Raw genomic sequence first — 26,102 nt, 5'->3', positions numbered from 1 at the left:
GAGTTCAAACAGCTAATAAAAACATCACAATAATCCACAAGTAATCAACACGACTCCAGTCCATCAGTTAACATCTTATGAAGGGAAAAGCTACATGTTTGTAAGAAACAAATCCATCATTAAAGCATTTTAACTTTAAACTATTGCTTGTTTGTTTGTTTTTTGTCTTTTTCAAACATGCAGCTTTTTTGTTGTTTTGTTGATGGACGGTTGTCGTGTGGATTACTGGTGGATTATTGTGATTGTGGTGTTTTTATCAGCTCTTTGGACTCTCATTCTGACGGCACCCATTCACTGCAGAGGATGAAACAATAAATTTCTCCAATTCTAATTCCAAAGAAACAAACTCAATTACATCTTGGATGGCCTGAGGGGGAGTACATTTTCAGCAGAGTTTTTGAAGCAAGTGAGTTAAAAAATAATTAATAAAAATGTTATTAATAATAAAAAACAATAGGAAAAAACCTATTGGGTTTTTGTCAAGGGAACCAGGGTGATGCTAACTTCAGGTTCCTACAAAAATGCATCATCACAGCCTCTATTTACTGGCACAAACATTAGACAGTAACTCTACCGCCCCCTTGAGTACTGAAGCTTTTTACCTCTACAGTAATACAAGAGCACACTTGCAATACATACATTTCTGGCTAACTCTCTCTATTTCTTTCTCTTTTTCTTCAGTAAATCAGAATTAATGAGCAGTTCTGGGCAGATGTGAGAGTCAGATCACTAATTAAACAACACAGGAAATTACTCTTCATGAGAAAACACTTGCATGTGAGCGTGTGGAAGATTTATAGACAGGGATGATGGGTAAACAAAGTCTAACCTCTCTCTGACCCGTCCTCCTGGCATAACATGAAAAACATACACATCAAACAAAAAACACACTTAGTCAAATATTGTCTATACATATTTCTATTGCAGTATACCCACAAATATGTATTTTATGATGAAACGAAGATGAAACAAACACATATTCTCATTAATGCGCATGTTATGCGCTTCATAATAGACTCTTTACACAACGCACACCAGAGGAAGACTTTTCTTCCTCACGGATGTGATAAGTGTCTCTCCCACAAGGATCCACAGGATGTGTGGGACAAACTACACACACACACACACACACACACACACACAGGTTTAATATAGTGTCTTCAGACAATGAAAGCAGTGTTAGGAACATTGTGCTCTCCTTCTGGCCTCATCAGTTCAGGCAGAGAGCAGAAAAAGCTTGTGTACTCCTACAGATTTAAGACACTCAACTCATCCTATACTTACATTTCAAAAAACAAATATACATACAAAAAACCTCTGTTTGTTTCAGTGTATAGCTATATTTTATCAGTGTAACTAATATCTGCTTTGTCAACCACATTTTGCTCAGAAATCCATATCCACATTTTTTTCAAGACATGTAAAAGCTTTTTAAAAAATCATGAGTATAGGCTACTTAACGTGTTTTATGTCGTTGAATAAAACTGAAAATATCTTAAGCTTGTATTAAGGCACGTTCACACCAGCGATGCTGTAACGATAAAGATAAAGTTTTAAAAGTCGTTCTAATTCTACGAGAATAGAGTAGTTCACACAAAGTCCAAATTATAACAATAACGGCCGAGTTTCACAATTTGAGTTGAATTACTGAAATAAATGAACTTTTCCACGATTTGTTACCAGATAAAAACATCGACAGCCAATCAGAATCCACTTGACTTTAAAAAGCTCAAACATATAAAGCGGCAGACTACAAAACTGTATCGATTTGCATTTCGCACATGAAGTGTTTATCAAAGCAGTGTTTTCCAAGCAAGAATGGTTTAGGTTAGTTTAGGTTTTAGGTTTTGGTTTCAAGTCAATTAAATGGCATTTACGCTTAACTAGAATATGTGTTTACTGGTGACACTGGGAAAGCGGTTATTAAGTTGTTGAGCTGTCCTATGGGTCATTTTGATCTCTCAGTTTCCACAAGGATGATGGGTAATCTGATCATATGACATCACTGTGATGCAATCACAGCACAGGTAACAAAACACTGATTTTTAAAGGAGCGTATACAGAAAACATGGACATTAGCTTAGTCACTAAGCACTTTAGCACTGGTTATCAGGACAGTTCTTCATACACTGACTGAGCCTTAGTGTATGAAGAATTGTCATGATAGCCACTGCTAAATCCAAACCCTAACCTGAACTCGAACCCAAACAAATCTATAAGCCACAGGTTTCACTGGGATCCTGGAGGTGTTTCTCAAATGTGTGTGTGCCTGTTTGAAAGAAACAAAGACTGGAGAAACTGAAGGGAAGAGCTCAAATGATCCGGTATCAAACAGTTTGATCAGACGCAAACGGTTGTCATGGTAACCTGTGCCAGGCAGGTGGCACGGAGCGGACAAGGTCATTAAGTTTTTGATGTAACTTTAGGACAACCGCAGGTGGGCACTCTCTGATCAGATAACTAAATACACCCAAGGTTAATGCTGACACACACACACACACACACACACACACACACACACAACTGCCACATGGATCCTGGTGTATTTGAATTTATAGTCAGTCAAAATCTGACAAGCACCTCAGATGTTCAAAGACAGTCAAGCCACTGTTTACTGACAATGAAGGAAACGTGTTAGTGAAAATTTATGCTGAAAATTATGTCAAAACACAAAAAAGTTGTGAATTAATATGAGAACACAGTCCACAGCTGTCTCTTTATTTTACTGTTATTAAAGGGTTAGTTAGCACCATTAAAGTATGGGTGTCATATTGATTATCAACCTGTATTTGAGATTTTTGTTATGTGTGAATATTGGCTATTTAATTTACATTCTAATTTCCCCTATTTTTGTATTTATGTGAACTAATTGACACTCAAAATTAATCTTTAAAAACTCTAATAATTTAGTAACATTGTTAAATGTAATCTTTAGCCAACAAATATCAAGATGAAAATGTGTATCCTATACTATACATAATAATGATATGATGCCTTAAAATGATGATTTTAAATTTATTTAGAACTGAGATTTGGGCATGCAATTTCATAAGAGGGGAACAAAATATGAAAAACAAATATGTCACCGAAGCAAGATTGTTACAGTTAAATAAAATAATTAATAAGAAGAATAATAAACAAAAAAAACCAATAACTGAAATAAAATATTTAAAAACAAAACTTAATTCAGCTAGCTGCCAAGGAAACATTTTCAATAAGTTAGCTTGATGTACTAAAATAACTAAAACTAAAGTTGAAACAAAAATGAATAAAAACTCATAAAAAAACAATAAAATCATCAAAAACACAACAAAACTATACTGAAATTTAAATATAAAAACTAATTCAAACTATTAATTAAAACTATTATCTTTGTTTTACTTTTTTAGTTTTTCAAATCGAAATGTAGAAAATATTAGTAAATTTGATTTTAAAAATATTTAAATTTTGGTCATATAGTTCAATCAAGTTAGGTTTTTGGCCCTCTGCAGTAAAACATTTAAGCAACAAAATTATATGGAATTTTAATATCTGCAATTTATCACTTCATGAGTTATCAGCCATAACTCACAAAAAATTATTGACTTATTTATATTTTAATATCAGTGCAGCAGCATTTGGAACAACATGAGGGTCAATACATCATTTGAACATTCAATTTAGGGCAAACAGAACAAACGTTTCTGACATCACTTCCAGCCTAGGTCACGGGATGTGACATCATTGGTTCTGACAACGAAAAAGAACTATCTATTAAAAGGACGGAGATGTGATATACAGGAGGATGCTAGCAGAGGTATCGAGCTGTTTATGTGTATGTGTGTCCTTTCTGAGGGTGAAGGTTTTTGGGTCTTCAGGAAAGCAGCCGTGTGAAAAAGGTGGTATGAGGTCTTTCATGTCAAATGACCAATTAATGGAGCTGAAGAGGCCCTTAAGTGTGTCGTGTTTGCACACACCCTCCCTCAAACACACATACACACTCAAACATCCACACACTGGCTGAAAAGACCCATTTTACGGCTCTCTAACACATCAGCCACTCACACACCTGTTCCCACGTCCACTCTCTCACACAGACACACGCTGCCCTGGCACTAAACCAGAAGCTCTCTCGTTAATTGTGTCCTGACTTTCACTCCGGCTCTCTCAGGTGCAGTACTGAACCCTCTCACACACTCACGCACATGCACAACCATGCACACACACACAGCTCTTTGAAGATCTGTGAAAAGAAAAATGATTTTTTTTCCCATTTTAATTTTGCACTTTCAAAAGAGCCAGCTGTGCTCTCCCGCTCTCCCCCTTTTCTCGATTTTCTTCCTCTCCTTGCAAAGGCTCTGTGTTAGATTGTAGTGCAGTATAAAGCAAAAAATGTCATTTGTATTGACTTGGATGTTTATTCACATATTTTTATTCAATCAAATTTTTGTTTTACTTAATATTATTTACATTTAAATACCATGGAATCTGTAAAGGCAATGAGAAAACAATGTTTTGTTATTTATTCTTGTTTTATTTATTTGTATATTCATGTATATTTGAAAATTATTTTTGTTTTATTTTTGTACTCTTTGATCATTTTTCATTCAATGTAGTTTTCATGTTATTTTAGAAATGTAATTTTAGAAATCTTGTGCATTTGCTATTTTTTTTATTTTTTTTATTTTAAATGAAATGAGAAATTTATTTTGGTATGTATTTTGGTATATTTAAATGCTTCTGGAAAAGATCTATTTTGAAGATCTAATAGATTGAAAGATTTATTTTCTATACGATTCTATATTTTTTCTATCTATTTTGCACTGCATGAAATAATTTGGTTTTAATTTTTAGAATATGATGCTGTACTTCTGCTATTTTTCTTAGTGAAAAGAATGTGGACAGTTAAGTCATGCTTAAAAATGAAATATCACTGCATAAATAAAATCTAACTATGCAACATTAATAATAAAAAAAAAAGACAGCATAAGCTCAGTTTTCAAGCAAAACTTCACAGAAAATGCTTTGGTGGCTTTAAATGATCATTTAAATGATAAATATGTTTGAAATGCTATAGCTTTATAGTGTTATCTAATGCAAACTTCTGTAAGTACTGTAGGTTTACAGTACCTTGTACCTAACCCTAACCCTAACCCTAACCCTATATCTTAGTTTATTTTAGTTTATAATATTTTAGTTCCAAAATCATTCTGTTGGTATAATGTTCTTTTTAGCAGCATCATATGACCCCTTTAAGCACAAACAAAACCTATCGTTATAATCACTTAAGCTGTCTACACTGTTAAATTAATCTCTTACTTACATTGTAGCCTACATACATCTGCGCGTCCGGAATTCAGTCAGCGAACGCGTGCACACTCAAAACTGATGTGTTTCAGCGATGACTCATCTGAATGCCTCTGATTGGCCATTGCATTCCTAAGCTCAACATAATCGTGTGTGATTGGTTATAATGCGCAACACTATAAAAAAAAACGCCTAAAATGAAATACGGTACAACATGAGCAGATCTTAATTTAATGCCGTAATCGACACTTTCTATTCATTTTTATTTTGTTAGCAACAGTCGTAATAGATTTAATTTGTTTGTGCAGGGGCATTTTTGTCCAATTTAGTGGCATTTTTGCCCCAACTTGCTAAGCCTTCCCCGGCCGTACACACGCTCCGCCTATGGTTGGTACACTTATAAATCACGTTTCTTTCTCACCCTCCAAAGTTTGGCTAGTTTGGCTAGGGGATACGAAATTCTGCGAAATGGGCGGGTTGCTTTACGGCAACAAGTACAGGCGTATGGTGCGTTCAAGTCATGTCGGATAGATCGTATTTACGAGTTGAACGCACATGAACGCCACCACAAAGTCGTTATTACGAGTGGGAAACTCGAAATTTTCTTTAAGCCCCGAGTTTCTGAGTTGGGGACGTGTCAGTGAGAAAACTTGTCAGATGCAATGGACGCATCCAAAGACTAGATATGCAGCATCTGTATTGATGGTAAATTTGTTGAAATTAATAAAATGATACATTTTTTGTAATGTAAAATAAAACTATATGTTACATATACAAAATATTATATTATTGTATAATTACCAAAGAACATATAATGATTCAGTTTACATCGCCTTCATAAATTAAATAAAAACAGAAAAAAGCAAAAACACAATGACGCACATTCTTTATTCATCATTTTGTAGATGTAAAGTTTAAAAAATCGTTGAATTTTATGGAAAAAAAGTTCAATCGCCATAGTGTTCCGACCAAAGTGACTTGAACGCACCTGAAGTCGTTATTACGACTTGTCAGCTCGCAAGTACGAACGTCCCTGGAGGACTTGAACGCAGCATTACAGCTACCCACTGTAATTACGACAGTGATACTACGGTGACCGAGAAGTGCTAAACAAATCACAATTCTGAAATCAAAATAACAAATTACAAACGTAAATGCAAGTCTAAAAAACAAAATAAAAATTCAGAAAGCACAACAACAATTCAGAAAACATTATTTGTTTTCAGAATTGTGATTTGCCCTGCACTTCTCGGCCACCGTACTGTATATTTACGACAGTGAATTTCTCGCTTATCTCTAGGGGGCTCCAAAGTCGTAAAAAATAGCCTACACAAAACTAATCTGAAAATGATGGTTTGCGAATCATTAATCAGATCGAGACTTTGGAGCGTAGATTGTGATTCGAATCATTTGATTTAGATCGGAACTTCAGAGCGGGTTTGTGAATCTTTTGATTCAGATCAGAACTTCGGAGCAGATTCGCAAATCATTTCGTGAATGGAATGATTCACAATCTAGCTACACTCCGAAGTCCCAATCTGAAATGATGGTTCGCGAATCTTTTGATTCAGATGGGAACTTCGGAACGCATATCGCGAAACATTTGATTTAGAACAGAACTACTGAGTGGGTTCGCAAATCTTTTGATTCAGGTCAGAACTTTGGAATGCAGAACGCGAATCAGATCAGAAATTCAGAGCGGGTTCGTGAATCTTTTGATTCGAATCAGGACTTCGCGGATCGCAAATCATTTTATTCATATCAGGACATCGGTGTGGGTTCGCAAATCATTTGATTCAGATCAGGACCTCGGAGCGGATTCGTGAATCTTTTGATTCAGCTCAGGACTTCAGAGCAGGTACTGATTTCTTTTTTTTTTTAATTAAACAGTACAAAAGATCAAACCATTAAGGCAGTACAGTTATAAAAAGAAAACAAAGAAAAAAGAAAGAAAGAGAAAACATACAAATACAAATCCCTTAAGGAAATTAACCATGGTTTTATTACAGTAAAAGTGTAGAAACCTTTTTTTTTTTTTTTGTAGTTTAGCCTACTACAAGTACCATGATTAAACTATGGTTAGTGTAGCAAAACCATGGTTTAACTCTATAGTAGCCTAACCTTTTTTCACCGTAAGAATAGGATGAGTATATTATAGAGGTGCACTTTTGATTGCAGAACTTTGGATAGTTTCCATGTACTTGTTTAGATCAACTCTGAATAAAGAAAAGAGAGGTTTAGAGCCAGATTTTTGTATGTGAAATGTAGCTAGCAGGAAACACAAATTAATTGATATATTCCTATAGCCTATTCTCTTTCGAGTAGTCAAACAATCCAAAGAAAACATCTTTAAAACAGAAAAGTCACATACAAGATGAGATTTAACATAAAAAAAAATCTGACCAAAATTCCTCTATGGGTACATTGCCAAAACAAGTGAATGACGTCTTCCTCAGAAGAGTGGCAAAAACTGCAACTCACTTCAATGTCTGACATATAATTGTGTCTATAAGCTTTTTTGGTGAAATTAGGATTAACTCATTCATCTGTTGCTTGACTTCTTTGTATTTAAGGAGAGAACTATAGTTTCCAAAGTCAGACATCGCTTGTTATGATTTTCAAGGGCATATAATTTAGTAGGGACACTATGACATGTCCATACCAATATCCAGCGACTACTAAATTATCCCTAGCAATAATTTTGATCAAACAATTAAATGTCCCCACCAATGCCAAAATCAAACCCACGCCCTGGGAAACTAATATCTGGTTTAAATAATTTGTATTTATTCATTTGAAACAACACAGTTAAGCACATTCATAACAAATGTCATTAACACAAACATGTTACATGAAAGAGAACTTGACCAATCAGACACTCCACTATACAAAAATGAAACATGCTGAGATATCATAATCAGCTTGGCCTAAGCTTGAGAGGGGCTTAATATTGAGATGACATTTCATAAGTCGCACACACACAAACACTCTCTTACACACTCACATATTAGAACGCATAGAGACACAAACACATCTGAATAGTTATTTATGCCCATTGATTCTCTCAGCTTCACAGGATCAACAGTGTTAGTGTTAAGGCAGAATTGCAAGTCCTAATTTACCTCCCCTTTCCTCAGCATATGCACACACACTCGGCTCTTTTTAAACATACAATCTTCTGGTGTTTAAGTGTGCGGTGTCTGATTAATACAGGCATAAAGAGCTCTGTTCAAAAGTGTGCTGCCTTGAGATTACATTTCATAAGAAGCGTATATGATGCTGTCTATGTAGGCAGCTCACTAGGTTTTATGGCAGAGCTATTATGGGTGTACTTTGTGTTGAATGAGGCCTTCCCTCTTTCTTTGTTTCTCCCTCTCGCTTTCCATCTTAAAAAGGGAATGTTAATGAAGGTTGGTTAGCTCGTTTACTGGCCTCTCTTGAGGAAATCATTAGATTTCAGCTTATCGTTTCATTTGTGCTTTAGTTTGTAATTATTGAAATACCTCATTTGTCATGACAGACATGTTGCCGCTTCCTGTCTAAGGGGCCGTTTACACGACAACGTTTTCAGCCAAAAATGGGAAACATTTTATGCGTTTTGCCTGTTCGTTTACACGACAATGGCGTTTTGGGGACTGAAAACGCATATTTTTGAAAACGGGTTTCAAAGTGCAAGTTTTTGAAAATGCTACCGTTATCGTTTCCATGTAAACACCCAAAACGGGAATCTTTGAAAACGGTGACGTCATGCGCGTGCGTAGTACGTGTTAGGTATGTAGACATACTCAGTACGTGTCGATTTTAAAGGCAAGCGCGAACAAATATATACAACAATGGCGGAGTATATGGTACTGTTGTTGCTGCTCAAGAGTTTGCTAACGCTTCTTCAGCAAAGTGTGGATTTACTTCACCAATATTACAACCAACAGCGGAGACGTATCATATACAACATTTAATCGTCACTTCCCTACAGGTACTGTTTACTAACAAGGTGACAGCGCCAACTACTGGCCTGGCATACGTAATACAGCATTTTTGGCCGTTTTCGCGGATATGTGTAAACGCGAATCGTTTTGAAAACGTTGTCGTGTATGCGTGAAACTTTTTTAAAACGCAAGAGAAAAACTTTTCCGTTTTTGACTACATCGTTGTCGTGTAAACGTAGCCTAAGTGGACGGTTCTTGGCTGTGACTGTGCCTCACCTTATCTTTTGATTACTGATTTAAAAAAAAAGAAAAAAAAGAATAAGTGCTTCTTGGTGTGTGTGCGTGTGTGTTGAGAGGGAAGGCACAATCTGTTGCTTTTTTAAATAGAGTGCTGAAGAGATGACGTATTTTTGTAGGCCAAATCCTGGAAACAAGCATTTTACGTAGCATTTTCTGTTCCATCGTTCTGAAGTCAATGGGTTTTTAAATGGGCTTTTGGATGAATGCCTGAAATAAAGTCTGTATTGAACACAAGCTCAATATATTTTCATGTTTTATTCTACAACATAAAATACCCTTTTGATTGAAAAAGGTGCTGGCTAACTATTTGCTAAATGGGACTACAGAGATTGTTGAGGACATTCAAGGTCGTCACATCGAGCAAGTTAACTCATCTACTCACTAGCCGCTTTCACAGCCTCACTGTGTTTGTAACTGCACTCTTGCAAAGTATTCTAACTCTCAAGGAAAATGTTTTTTAAAATAAGGACTGAAAGAGCTGAAGTCATGTAGCTTGTGTATAGACTGCGTTTAGCTTTTTACTTCAAGTGATTGTATTTAGGCTTCAAACTGTTGTTCATTTGTGAATAAAATGTGTAAGAATCACAGAGCTTATTTTCTGCAAAAACCAATAGAAAAATTGTATTGGGTTTTTGTCAAAGGAACCAGGGTGATGCTGACTTCTTGTTTGGCCTACAAAAATACGTCATCACCGCAGCACAGTCAATAACACTGACATCTCCCCTCTTTCCTTTCAGAAACACAGTGGCATGGTTGATGAGGTTTTCTGTGTGCTGCAAAACATATAGTCAATAACAGTGTCATCTGCAAAGGAATCGGGCCTGGAAATGTGTGTGTGTGTGTGTGTGTTTGTGTGTGTGTGTGTGTGTGTGTGTGTGTGTGTGTGTGTCAGATGCAGGTTCTCTTGGCATGCAGCATTTCTATGAGGAGGTTGTTGCACGGCACCTCTCCGCTCAGGTGTTTGTAGCACAGGTAGTCTTCAGCTTGTGTGCTGAGTGCTCTGAGCTCAGGAAAGCGCAGCAGAATCTGGCTAAACCTGTCTGGGAATTGTGGATACGCACACAGTGTGTACTCCAACAGCGCGGCGTTCACCTGCTCGTACATGCTCTCCACGTAAGGCTGGTTTTCCAACAGCTTCACATCTGCAGTTAGAGAGAGCAGGGCAGCAGGGTTATTAACTAAAACTAAAACCATAAAAACATTTACATTATAATGTAAATATAGAAAGAAAATACATATTTATGAATTGTACACAAAATATTAATAAAAAAATGTTAACTGAAATAAAATAAAATACAAAAAATTCAACTTTATTTCAGCTAGTTGCCAAGGCAACATTTCTTATTTTCATTTCATTTTGAGTTGAAGTACTAAAATAACTGAAACTAAATAAGCTAAAACTGACAAAAGTAATAATAAAATAAGAATATATAAAATATATAATAATAATCAGCTGCAAAATCAATATTTCTGATTTTTGGTTTAGTTTAATAATAAATAAACTAAAACTAATAAATAAAATATATATTTTATATATGTTGGCATATGTAATAACAATTTCAGCTAGTTGCCAATGCAACATATTTCATTTTTGTTTAGTTTAAGTTGAAGTACTAAAATAACTAAAACTAAATGAACTAAAACTAATAAATGAAAATGAATAAATACTATGTAGACATATTTTTAAAAACTAATAACAATTTTAGTTATTTTTCAATGTAACATTGCTGATTTTTGCTTAGGCCTATACTAAAATAACAAAAATGATTAATAATGATTAATAAATAAACATTATTAAAAACTAGCCTATATCGACATAAAAATAAACATTTTAGCTCATTTCAGCTAGTTGCTATTTTGAGTTTGAAGCAAAAGAGCCTAACTAAAACGAAATAAAATTAATAAATACTATACATATTTTTTAAACAAAACAAAAACTGATAAAAATGTAAAAAAAACAACAATCAATTATCAAAACTTTAACTAAAACTAAAGTGAAAACAGAAAATATGAAAATATAATCTAATTCAAAATATGAACAAAAACTATAACAGTATATCAATGGTACTAAAATAACACAGAGATGCAGCAACATAGTCTCAATAAAGACCGCATGAGTAGAAAATGGGTTTTCAAGCACTTTCTGAACGCACACAGATACAAACACTCACACACACACACACACACACACACACACACAGCCCTCAGGCACTCTTATTATGAAAAGCAGCTTTTGTCGGCGATAAATTGCTCTCACTTAAGCGAACGCGAACAATAAAGGAGCATTTTCTCCTGAAGCTGAGAAAGAAAGGGGCGCGGACCAATATGGGGTCAATCCATTAAACTTCTTTTGAGCCGGAGTCTCGCTATAGACGGCGTTTGTGCGTCTGCGAGCAGATATGGGGTCTGGCTCCCTGCCTTTGTAAACAGGAGCGATTCAGCAGCCTTTCATTTTAATTAAGCCCATTACCCAGTTACCACGCGCCCTGCGCCACACAAAGCACGCTGCCACTCACGACAAATAGCGCGATACACGCGTGTCCTCGTTAGCGGGGCTCGAAATCAATGCAATATTCATCTTTTGAGAAGTTAATTAGCCTAGGTCAAACCCCGGCGGAGGACATATAGATACGCTCAATAAGACGCGAAGGACGGGGTGACGGGCGCTGACGCCGAGCCTATGAAAATGTCTTTTATATGAAACTATTAAATCAGCAGCAGCAACACTGCTGAACGGAGGTTGACAGACACAGAAAGAGAAGAAATTTCACACCTCTTCCTCATTAATGAGAAGTCGTTTTGGCCTCTGGAATTAGTTAAGAACTAAAACTCATCAAAACACTTTAGCGGAACTTATTAAGGGAAATATTATTGAAATAAAAATGACAAGACATCCTATCGAATGATGCGTGCACATAACTGTTATCATTCCGTCAGCCAATCGCAAAACATTTAAAACGCTAACGAAATTTTAGGACACAATCTTAGGCGATTTGACACAAGGTTAATAAAAAGTCTTGAATTAAATGTGACACTATTTTGGTTTTCTGAAATAAAAAGTTTTACAGTTTACTATGGAAAATATAAACTGCAAAAATCATCTTGGTTATAAGGTGACAAACAAAAGCACATTCACAGACTACAGTTCAAAGGTTTTGGGGGTCAGTCTTTTTTTTTTTTCTTTCTTTTAGTCATCAAGGACACATTAAACTGAGCAAACGTGAATGTAAAGACATTTATAATGTTACAAAAGATTTCTATTTGAAATAAATGCTGTTTTTAACATTTTATTCATCAAAGAACCTTGAAAAAAGTATCTCAGTTTTCAGGAAAATATTAAGCAGCGCAACTGTTCGCAACATTGATAGTAATGTTAATAGTAAAGTTATTCTTAAGCAGCAAATCAGCATATTAGAACGAGTTCTGAAGGATCACGTGACACTGAAGACTGGAGTAATGATGCTGAAAATTCAGCTTTGCATCACAGGAATACATTTTAAAATATATTCAATTAGAAAACAGTTCTTTTAAATTGTAATAATTAAAAAAAAATAAAAAATCCCCAAACTTTTAACCTGTAGAGTATATACCTGTGCATGCAAACCTAATAGTTCACATGGAAAGACATCAGCCAATCATATCAAAGCTCATTAACATATGGAAGTCTTACAGTAACACTAGTTAAAAAGACAAAAGACCATAAAAACTGTAGAACTAAATTATGAATGCCTTTAGTGCAAAACAAAAAAAACTAGACTAACATTATATGTGCAGACAATTATATCTCCCAGTATTTTTCCCCAAGTTTAATAATCACATTAAAGGGATAGTTATATTTTTAATGAAAAAATCTGAAGATATTAAGTCTCCGTTTTTAAATGAATTTTAATATATTTTTATTTTGTGTAAAATATTATTGCTCAAAAGTTGCTCTTTCATAGCTCAGGAAACTTAAGCTATATTTATTGATATTTGTTATTATTTAATACTATTTAATATTTACTTACAATTGACCTTGGGTTTTGGAAAGGCGCTATATAAATAAAAATGATTATTATTATTGTTATTAATTGCATCATATTTATATTTTTTATATTAGTTATATTTGATTTAATACTATTTAATATTTACTTACAATTGACCTTGGGTTTTGGAAAGGCGCTATATAAATAAAAAATATTATTATTATTATTAATTGCATCATATTTATATTTTTTATATTAAGTTATATTAGTTATAACAAATTGGACAATTGTATAATATAAAAGTATAGAGGTATATAAATATGAAAGGAAAAGATTATTTGATGAGAAGTATTTTATGTTTATTTATTTATTTCTTGAAATAAATTTGAGTCTCTTCTAAATCTCTAGAGGAGACGAAAATTATTTTTCTTATGAGTCTCTTTTTGCTTTCTAGGAAAAAAACTGGATATTATTAAGAGATCCTATTTTTGACATTTCTTTCCTACATTTTCATGTATAAATAAATAAGTACTCGTACACATACAAACATATTTTCATATTCGGTGCAATACAATGTGAATAGGTCATTGTGCTACAAACATACAGTACATTCAGACGCGTTTAAAAGGAGCCTCACCCACACAAAATTTCCAGAGAGCTGCAAGTTTTCTACCGCCAACACAATAGCATTGAGTTACTGTATAAAAATGGAACAGAATGGACTGAACCATCATTCAGGTTAGCAGAGATGTGATTCAGTCTTCATTCAATAGCCGGCCGCTATTGTGCGTATTCACACTCCAATTTAGCAGGTGGAATTGAATTGAAAATTGCCAATTATGTGGATGATATAATTCTACAGAAACAACTTTCAGCTCACTGTTGCATACTAGATTCGTGACCCCCTCAGGACCCTCTCGGGGCGTAACAGTTAATTGCAGCAGGAACGCACTTGTTATTTTTTAAAGCGCATAGAATTGGACGGCAGCTCTATCACTCCCTTTATGCCACGCTCCTGTTGCCATGACGAGAGATGGTACGGCACATTCTGCACACAGTGAAGGAAGCTGGAGTCTGGCTGTTGCTGTAGATACGCAGGTACACGATGTGCCACACGATCGACAAAAACACACATGCAAAGCTTTCTATGCAAATGGAGGAAAGCAATACTGAGGTGAATGTTATTAAATACCACTTCACCATTCATCATTTCAAATCTAAAGAACTCATTTTTTGTAGTTATGTAATCAGCTGATTACTAGTCGCAAGCAACTAGTGTCATTAAAAATCAAAATCAAATATAGTTCACTCAAAATGCAAATGAGAAATAAACACATATGGGTTTGAAATGACATGAGGGTAAGTAAATGGTGATATTTTCATTTTTTATCTATCCTTTATCCTTGTCGTTTGAAAAAAAAAACGAATAAAAAGTAATGCTAGCTTATTTGAAGTAGCTAAAGCTAGTGAATGTTTTGATGATAGTTAAAGAAAAAGCTTCAGACTAAAGCTCTTTTGAAACAAGTCATTTCAATCTTGAAAAGAAAAAACCTTTCTGCATTTAAAGCTGCTTTCATGAATAAACATAGAAACACGGTTTTATTTGACTTGAAGTGCATGAACCTGCTGCAAACTATTGTTAGCAATGCTAGCCATTACTGTGGAGAATCAAGGTACGATCAGCCGATAGCATGAAAGTGCTCATAAGTTCAGAAATAACGTTACAACAACATTTCAAGTGCTACCGCAAAACTGGACAACCAGAATGTACTCTCTGAAAACAGCACAAAATGACGCATTGTAAATGATAGATAATCAGGGGAGCGTTTAACAGCGTTAAAATGCCCATATTTCCTAGTCCTAAACTAGTCACCCAGAAGCATCATTCTCATTAAAACTGTATTTGGAATGCAAATAATTCAGCAAATAAATAAATAAATAAAAATGAGTAAGAAAATAATATGAAACAATGTACCATATGTAAACATTAAAGGAATAGTTCACCCAGAAATTTGCTGAAAATTTCCTCACCCTCAGGCCATTCAAGATTTAGATGAGTTTGTTTCTTCATCAGAACAGATTGGACGAATTCAACATTGCATCAGTGGATCCTCTGCAGTGAATGGGTGCCGTCAGAATGAGAGTCCAAACAGCTGATAAAAACATCACAATAATCCACAAGTAATCCACACCACTCCAGTCCATCAATCAACAGCAAAAAATAGTGTTTGTAAGGAACAAATCTATCATATTATAATAAGTCTATCAATATTTGCTATAATTTATAATATTGCTTTCTCCAGTGAAAAAGTGGTCTCATCTGAATCAGGAGAAAAATACGCACAGACCAAGCAAAAAAAAACTGTCTAAAACAATTCTAAATTAATTGATTTTGATGTGAGAGGACAACAAGGGGTGGACATTTTCACTGAAAGAAGCGTTATTATGAATAAAACACTCATATTTTGTCTGGTAGCAATGGTTCGAAGTTGGATTTGTTTCATTCAAACACATTTTTTCACTTCGCAAGATGTTAACTGATGGGCTGGAATGGTGTGGATTACTTATGGATTATTGTGATGTTTTTATCAGCTGTTTGGACTCTCATTCTGACGGCACCCATTCACTGCATTGGTGAGCAAATTTCTTGTTTCGATGAAGAAACAAACTTATCTACATCTTGGATGGCCTGAGGGTGAGTACATTTTCAGCAAATGTATTTGTGACTGAACTATTCCTTTAATAGCTACATTATTTCCACATGACTTTCACAAGAAAAAACAGGTAAAGAAAAAAAGGTTTATCAATTAAAGTGACAAAAAGCCTAAAGAAAATAAATAAACAAAATCAATCAATAATACTAAGTGCTACAGTAAGGACTTTCAGAAAAACAAACTTCCCTTTTGAATACTGAACCTGCGACTTACTACCATTACTAGCATACTAGCATCTATCAGCGTGTCCTCGGCAGCATCACCATAAGTGCTGTGTGAGGCCGCTTTTGGAGAGTGTCAGATGCCCTTGGCACCCCAGTGTGGGCTATTATATGGGACAGAGAAAAAGCTTTGCTCTGAAAAGATTATGAGTAAAACAAGACCCTTGTCCATTTCTCAGCAGTAGCTGTTGACTCTGAAATCACACACAGACGCGCACACATTCACAACCACACTTGAACGCCACAACACTTCCCTGTCAGCGCTTTATATATTTTGTAACCCTCATTTATCGGCGATAATACCTGCCCGCTGCCCCAGACTTCTACAACACAGGCTTTATTCTTGCTGCTATTTCTCTCTCCGTTTTATCTTTGCTGAATAAACCCGCCTCTTTTTGTGTTGCAGGAATTTGAGATTTTGACCCAGAAGGACACAAATGTCCAGCTGTGTGAATGTGGAAGTAAAACTCACAAACAGACCACAGAGGACAGAAGCTACATTTAGAATACATTTAGAAAAAGCTACAGTTTTAGTGTACTGCTCACTGCTCAATATAGCTGTTTACTGTTTACACTATATATTATATTACTGCTCAATATAGACATTTACTTCTGTGTGTGTATACACACACACACATATGCATGCATATATATATATATATATATATATATATATGCATGCATATGTGTGTATATATGTGTGTGTGTATATATATATATATATATATATATATATATATATATATATATATATATATATATATATATATATATATATATATATATATATATATATATATATATATATATATATATATATGAGTGTGTGTGTGTGTGTGTGTGTAATGACATGCCCATGTAATAACATGATCAAATAAATTATTAAAATATAACCAGAAACATGCATCAAGAAAATTAACATGGTCAATTTTAATTTCTTGTTGACTTTAAAATATTATAAATAGAATGCATGTTGCAATAACAGACAATATGCAAATGTTAATATGCTGCTTTTTTCACATGGCTTCAAGTTTAAATTGAGAAGTATCTGTCATTCATTTAAAATATATATTTTTCATGACATACTTTTGTGTGTGTTTGTGTGTGTGTGTGTGTGTGTGTGTGTGTGTGTGTGTGTTCGAATGTCTTTGCCGGTTCTGAAGTAAATCTTGAAGGAAATGTTAAAAATCATGGCAGGTTTAATTATCAAACTGTTAATGTCAGTTGAGGGTCAGGTTTATTTATTTAGAAATTAATACTTTTATTAATCAAGGACACTTGACGAAACTGATCAAAAGTGACAATAAAGGCATTTATAGGGTTACAAAAGATTTCTTTTTTTTTTTTTTAAATGCTGTTCTTTGAACTTTCCATTCATCAAATAATGCTGAAAAAAATCATGAAGAATATCATGGTTTCCACAAATATATAAAGCAGCACAACTATTTTCAACACTGATGCTAATAATAATAATAAAAAATCTTAAGCAGAAAATCAGCATATTCGAATGATTTCTGGAGGATCGTGTGACACTGAAGATTGAAAATGATGCAGAAAATTCAGCTTTGCATCACAGGAATAAATTACATTTTAAAATATATTCAAAAATAAAACTGTTATTTGAAACTGTAATAATATTTTTAAATATTATTGATTTTACTGTATTTTTCTGTATTAATAAATGCTGCCTTAATCAATCTAAAAGACCCAGAAACATTAAAAAATAAGAAACCCCAAACTTTTGAAATCATCAGTGTATTACACACACACACACACACACACACACAAAAATGCATTCTACACACTGTCTGCAAGTATGGTAGTATGCTTTACTGAACACCACTAGAGAGACTGGTTGTAGATTGAGATGCACACAAACCATCCTAAACATCTTTCAAACTGTCAAGACACACACTGTATATGTTTGTCTTCAGAGGGTTCACATCCGGCGTATGTATGGGTGTGACATGTGTGTGTGAACACACCTGTTCAGGTAATAGTGTGAAGTGGAAACAATCCATCAGCACAGACAGAGGAAGTGATGATGGTATTAATACTGCAGCATCCTGCCTCAGTGGCTTTATTACAGTCAGTCAGTATGTCATGTCACTTACAAAACATACCATGGGATCACTAAAGCTTTTGTGAATATGGTATTTTGGAATAGGCATATATATCAAAGTACTATGGTATTACTAACTGATACCATGATGACTGTACCCTTTCAGAACAAAAGGTAAAAAGCTGGTACTTTTTCAAAACATACACCTTTGTACCTTATTTACCTCTAAATGATGCACATTAGCATCTTAAAGTTACATAATAGTACCTTTTTGAAAGGATATCGGCCCAGTGACAGCTTTTGTTAATTTTCTTCTGAGAGTGTACTTCATCTTTCAAACTGTCAAGACACACACTGTATATGTTTGTCTTCAGAGGGTTCACATCCGGCGTATGTATGGGTGTGACATGTGTGTGTGAACACACCTGTTCAGGTAATAGTGTGAAGTGGAAACAATCCATCAGCACAGACAGAGGAAGTGATGATGGTATTAATACTGCAGCATCCTGCCTCAGTGGCTTTATTACAGTCAGTCAGTATGTCATGTCACTTACAAAACATACCATGGGATCACTAAAGCTTTTGTGAATATGGTATTTTGGAATAGGCATATATATCAAAGTACTATGGTATTACTAACTGATACCATGATGACTGTACCCTTTCAGAACAAAAGGTAAAAAGCTGGTACTTTTTCAAAACATACACCTTTGTACCTTATTTACCTCTAAATGATGCACATTAGCATCTTAAAGTTACATAATAGTACCTTTTTGAAAGGATATCGGCCCAGTGACAGCTTTTGTTAATTTTCTTCTGAGAGTGTACTTCTGGGGGGGGGGGTATTTTATTGTATTTTTAGAAATTTTAGACTTTTTTAAAATTTTGTTGTGTGTTTTTGTCATTTTTTTTATTAATTATTTATTTTTATTTATTTGTATTAGTTTTAGTTTATTCATTCTTTCAGCTATTAATTTTGGATTTTTATTTTATTTTTTTATTTATTTTAGTAAAACTAAATGAAAATAAAGCTGAAATAAAATAAGCTTGTTTTATATTTTATTTCAGTTTACGTTTACTTTGTTTCATTTTTTTATGGTTATAATTTTAGTTTGATGATAACCCTGCACAGCTTTTTTATTTTTTTTTTTTTTTTGTTAAATAAGGAATTATTATGAAGCCTCTTCAGAATAGCATCACAGAACAGGCCAAAAATACACCAATATTCTAAAACACGGAATGTCCATTTAAATCTGTGTATTTTGCCTAATAACAGCATGTTGCAAATGGTTAAAGACAATAATTCTGGACAATCATGTTAGCTAGATGAACCTGTGTTATTCATTCTCTGAGCCAGAAACATGATCTCCAGACCTGTAGGTGGCAGACTAAATCAAACTGATGGACCAGAGAAGCATATTTACTGCATTTTAAATTAACAAAATAAATATGAATTAAATGCTCAGACTAAACATTGACAGTAGATGCATTTACTGTCTAGAAAGAATTGAAAAGCAGAGGTTAATATTGATTTTACTGGTATAAATCAATGACAATAAAAATATCAACACTCTTAAAATAAAAGATTCTTCGATGGTTCTTAGGTTTGGCAAAAAATGTTCTTTTCATTGGGTCCTATGGAGATGAAAAAAGTTCTTTAGGTTCCTCAGATCAGCGGGTTTCTAAAGAACTATAAAATAAAATATTTCAGTGGAATGTAAAAAGGTTTTCTTATTACATCAGAATATAAAAACTACTTTGCTTCTAACTGGAATCTTTCAGGAGTGAATAATAGTCAGCTGAGTATAACAACTATTTTCCGGAGGAATCTGATGAATTAAAAAGAGTGAGACTTGTTGAATAAGAAAAATTTTCAGGCAGACTGAACACACGAACACTGCAGCATTCACATTCTCCCCTTATCTGGAGAGGAATGCTGTTGCTAAACCCCCACACACACATACACACACACACACACATACACACACACACACACACAGAGAGAGGTACTGAGAAGTAAAGGACTGGAAATTGCAGTGTTTGCACTAAAAATGAAGAACATCAAGTAAAAGATTTAGTTCTATTTGTTGCAGACACTAACAATTGTTTTAAATCAAATTCAGAAGCGACTATCATGTGTCTTGTATTTTTATTTAAAACTAAAAATGTATTGTGATTTATTGCTGCTATTTCAATGCAATAATTCCATGTTTTCATTCACTCTCTGTTTTTTTCTTCTTCAGATTTTAATAATAATCTTTCAGATTTTACGTTGGCCTTCCTATTGTTTTCTAAGCCTCTGTTTCCTACCTCCATTTTATCTCTATTTGTGTGTGTGTGTGTGTGTGTGTTGAGAAGGTTATTCTGTTATGTGTGTGCGATTTCACAGAGTATCATTGTCCATGTGTGTGTGTGTGTATGTGTGTGTGTGTGTATGTGTGTGTGTGTGTATGTGTGTGTGTGTGTATGTGTGTGTGTGTGTATGTGTGTGTGTGTGTATGTGTGTGTGTGTGTATGTGTGTGTGTGTGTGTGTGAATAACAGCCAGTATTAAATTGTGCGTGTGATTGAAATGTTGTAACGTGTGATTGTGTTTATGCCGCATTGTCAGCAGGGTTTGGAAACACAACAGAAAGCGACAGCAGCTCAGAATGGACAAAAGAAAAGGAGTGCATCCTCTATTTCCTCTAAGACAACAAACACTCTTGAGTTTATTTAAAGAGCTCTTCAGGACCACCAAAACCCCCTTAAAGACCCCTCAATGCCACAGGTTATAATGGGCACAATATAGCAGGAGCTCTCAATTTAAGATTGTTCTGATAAAGTTAATGAGCCTTTGTAAATGAATCTTAAATATATCTCAGCATTTCGGATTAACAGTAAATCCAGACTTCCTGTTGAAATATGCAAAAGATGACGCCTCTTCAAGTCAGAATGTATTAATGCAAGATTCATGAAAATTGTACAGTTTTAATAATCTTGTGATAATTGCAAAATTGCTATTAAATGAATTCAGTTCAGTATCCAGTATTAATTATCAAAAAATAGAGTTTGGGGTCAGTAAGATTTGTTTTTTAAAGAAATTCATAGTTTTATTTAGCAAGGATGCATTCAATTAATCAAAAGTGACAGTAGAGACTATTCTATTTTTTAATGTTGCAAAATATTTCTATTTCAAATAAATGCTGATTGTTTTAAATTTCTATTCATCAAAGAATCCTGAAAGAAATTTATCACTGTTTCCACACAAAAAAAATATATACTAAGCATCACAACTGTTTTCAACATTGATAATAATAAGAAATGTTTCTTGAGCAGCAAATTAGCAAATTAGTCTGATTTCTGAAGGATCATGTGACACTGAAGACTGGAGTAATGATGCTGAAAATTCAGCTTTGCATCACAGGAATAAATTACATTTGAAAATACATTAAAATAAAAAAACTGTTATTTAAAATTGTAACATTATTTTTTACAATATTACTGTTTTTACTGTATTTTTGATCAAATAAAACCAGAAGTGGTGAGCAAAAGAGACTTCTTATCTTCAAAAACATTAATAAATCTTATCAACCCCAATCTTTTGAATGGTAGTTTATATAAATGTGCACAAAACATGCCTTATAATGATTATAATAATATCATTATCAATATTCACAGGCTTTTCCTTCAACACCAGCTCAAACCATCATTACAATGCAGTGTTTCCTGCTATTTGTGCCATTTATGCTACAAAACATAATGCATAAAATTACCAGACGGCTATAATAATTTCCTCAAATACACCTGTTGATTGAATCACATCAGATATCACTGTCCGCATGCTAGAGCCATTATAAACGTGACAGTGAGCCAGAGCAAACACAGCAGGCTGGGTCTGTTCGTCTGGAAACACACACACACACACACACACTCCTGTTCATCCATGTCAGCATCATTTCATCATGCCAACCGCATCCGCTCTGTTCATGCAAACATTGTGTGTGTGTGTGTGTGTGTGTGTGTGTAAAAGGCCTAACTTAATCTGATGATACTGGATTCAAAAATATCAATAAAAACTTCATTCAAGTAAAGTTTTTACAAAATAAGAATTAAAAAGTTAAGATTATATATATATATATATATATATATATATATATATCAGCTTTGCACTTATTAAAATAGCAACAATTTTCGAAGGTTTCAAATGACAAAAGGAAGTATTCAAAATTTAACATTTAACATCTGCAAATGACTGAAATTTTTTTTTGCCCTATTTGCCTCAAATGCTCCATTTAATGTCAAATAACTTGACATGAACACAAGTATACAAATAAATAAGCTTTTTTTCCCCCTCACAAAATCTGTAATTTTATGTCACCATTTGGATGCAAAACACCCACAGATTTAGCAGAAAACCTCTGGGTCATGTTTGCATTTTCTTGTCGCTGGCCATAACTCTGAGCTTGAAATCAGGATTAGGCATAGATAGTGTCTTCAAAATCATTCACACGTGGAAAATGGCTGAGAACTGAACAAATAGTTGTAACCTGGTTTACAGGAAGATAGGAATCTTTGTGGCAGTTTTTCTGGTGATTTAGGGATAATACAAGACTTTTTCACTTTACAAATGATTCTTAAAAGCAAACATGTGACAAAACGCATAATATTGTGAGAAAGTGGGACGTGCTTGAGCAAAACAGACTATATTTTTTGAATCAGCAACCCAAAATTATGTTCAGCAAATATGATGCAAGGCGGTTTTATTTAAGGGATAATTCACCCAAAAATGAAAATTCCGTCATAATTTACTCACCCTCAATTTGTGCCAAAACTGTATAAATGTATTTCTTCTGCTGAACTCAAAAGATATTTTGAAGAACTTGGTTACAGTTGGCGGCAGCCATTGACTTCAATAGTATTTTTCTCCATACTATTGAAGTCAATGGCTACCGTCAACTCAACATTCTTCAAAATATTTATTTTTTTGTGCTCAGCACAACAAAGAAACTCATACAGGTTTGGAACAACATGAGGGGGAGTAAATGATGGCAGAATTTCATGTTTTGATGAACTATCCCTTTAATTCAGTTTTGCTCGTGTTCACACTTACCTTGAGCTCCTTAAAGAAGATGCAGCTCCGCGCCCACTCCACTATAGAGAAGAGGGTCTGATCGGCGATGTGGCACATCAGGCCGAAGGTGCTGAGCCGTTCCTGTTTGGCAGCGAGACGTGTGTCCTGTTCCTGATTGGCCGCCGCGCTCCGAGAGTTCTGTTCCTGCTGCAGGTGGGCCAGGTGAGCGCTTATCTTGCTTTGCACCTGCAGCTCATCTTGCTCACAGCGAACAAACTCCAGAACCAGTGGCGGTACCGTTAAGCCCGGAGGGGTCTGGTCGACGTACGTGTAGCCTGGAACGGATTCTGGGGAGCTGGCGCAGGTGTAATGCTCTGAGCTTGTGTAGTGGTCGGGGTACTCGGATTTGATGGCGTGGCTGGCCAGGGTGGGATACGCCGGGTACTGAGCTGGCAGAGGGGTGTGGGCCGGGATGGGGATGGATAAACTCAGGGAACTGGATGCGTAGAGGTTGCGTTCGTAATCTGTAGGGGCCACCGAGGTGCCGATGTTTGGGTGGGTGTTTTTTGGAGCCGGGGTGGACAGAGCAGTGCTGAAGCTGTAGTCAGGCTGAGGGGATGACATCAAAGGGGGCGTGGCTTCCATCTTTAAGCCGCTGGCCCGGATGAGAGCTTTCTTCTGCTGCTTTAACGCCCGGTCTCGTTTGTACATGGGGCCAAATTTATTGCGCCCTCCTCGCATCCTATCAGCACGGACAGCTGTGAGCACAAACAAAAACCATATTACAATACATTTTATATTAATATTAATATTTAACAGTATTATACAAAAGTATTTTATAATTGAATATTATAATCAATCAAAATAAAAAGTCATAAAAATAAAAAACAGTATGCTACATGTTCTGTATTTTATATTAATTTAAAAGCATTATAAAATGTATTATGAAGAGTATTATATTATATTTATATTATATACAATAATATAAAATTACAGTCAAATAAATAAAAATTATTCTTCAGATCAGTGTTTTTTTTTTAAATTATTAAATTAATAATAAAAAGATATTTGTGGAACTTAAAAAAGGTTCTTTTCATGTATGTAGCAGAACCGTGTTTGGTTCTAATTGGAATGTTTATTTTTTAGAAGAAAAGAATCGTGTTCTGCAAGCAGTTACATGTTGCTTCTTGTCCGTTTCTCTAAAATTCGTCCTTCTATTAACTCACGAACTAGTTAAAAATACCTCTATAGCCTGACTGATTAAAAATAGAGCTGTGCTTAAATGAATACTTAACCTTGATCCAGAAGCAAAGCGCGCGCAGCCGGTAAGGCAAAGGTGCCTGCAGATAATAGCGACCTTGCAACAAGAACGGCGATTTTTTTTTTCTTCACTGTTTATTTTTTCTCGTCTTTTTTCTCTAATTCTACATCTACATGTGAAACGAATCAACTGGCTGCAATGCAATTTTAATTCTTATTCGTTTTTTTTTTTTTAATAGGCCTGCCTAACGGAATATGATTTAATCGTTTTTTAGCCAATTTTTCCATTAGGAAATACACAGATCCTGTCACAAGATTGCCTTTATCCATATACATACAGATTTTAATAATAAATGATAAGATAACAAAAAATGTACGAGGAATTAATCAATATAATAAAAACAAACAGATCTAAAAAATAAAAAATGTGATGTTTACAATAAAATATTTTCAATTGTAGCCTAATCATTTAAATAATTTATTATTATTTGATCTCCAAGTATCCTTTATGAATTTCAGATTTATGCAGTTGTCTATACCGAACTGAATTTGAGATTAAATATGAGATGAAGCATATTTCGCTCACCTTCCAGCCGCATCCCGACGTTCAGACATTTCTGGAAGCGGCAGAACGGACAGCGTTTCCTCTGGGTTTTATCGATATTACAGTCCTGACTCTCAGCACATGTGTACCGTTTGTTATTCTGTACGGTCCTCTTAAAGAAACCCTTTAAAATGAAGGGAGACAATAATGTTACCACTCGACAAGAAAGAAGAAAAGAAAAGAAATACTTAAAATGATCAATTCTACAGCATAATTTATCTATAGATAAATTGCCAAAGTGACTTTAAAATGAATAAACAGGCTACGTGATTTGTTCGAAGTGACTGCAACATCGAAATATTATTTATTTAATATCTAATATATCGACAAAAATGTCTAACCCTTTATGTGATGTGCATTTGTCAGCTAAAATAGCTGTTTCTACTTGATCTGACCCTTAAAAACAGCCTACTTTGCTAAGGTAGCCAGGCTGATTCAGTCATAGGCTTATTACATTATTCAGGATAAACATATTAAACATTTAGATTAAGAAAAAATTCTTCTTATACTTAAAACCTGTTCATTTAGATTAATGTCATCACATCAGACAGATTTGAGGTTACTGAAAACATTTGACAGGAGGCTATATTTAAACCTTCTGATTTAATACCTTGCAGCTCTCGCAGGTTAATAAACCATAATGATAGCCAGAAACTTTATCCCCACACACCGGACACAACTCTTCCAGGTCCGTATCATAACTGTAGTCCAT

General features: G+C 34.6%; 1 protein-coding gene across 1 annotated transcript; it reads right to left on the bottom strand.

Annotated features, from left to right (window-relative positions):
* Positions 1–9,857: 9,857 nt before the first annotated feature.
* Positions 9,858–26,102, bottom strand: LOC107720882 (steroidogenic factor 1-like). The gene is made up of 5 exons (XM_016528709.1): positions 26,001–26,102; positions 25,373–25,514; positions 23,566–24,284; positions 11,770–11,848; positions 9,858–10,654 (listed from the first exon to the last, which is right to left on the bottom strand). Exons 1-5 carry the CDS (start codon positions 26,100–26,102, stop codon positions 10,401–10,403), a joined length of 1,296 nt encoding a protein of 431 aa, XP_016384195.1. The 3' UTR covers positions 9,858–10,400.

Source organism: Sinocyclocheilus rhinocerous, unplaced genomic scaffold (assembly GCF_001515625.1).
Source record: "Sinocyclocheilus rhinocerous isolate Xijiao unplaced genomic scaffold, SAMN03320098_v1.1 scaffold751, whole genome shotgun sequence".
Classification (NCBI taxonomy): Eukaryota; Metazoa; Chordata; class Actinopteri; order Cypriniformes; family Cyprinidae; genus Sinocyclocheilus; species Sinocyclocheilus rhinocerous.
Note: the sequence above shows the minus strand (reverse complement) of the source record. Positions and strands in the feature narration are given on the sequence as shown.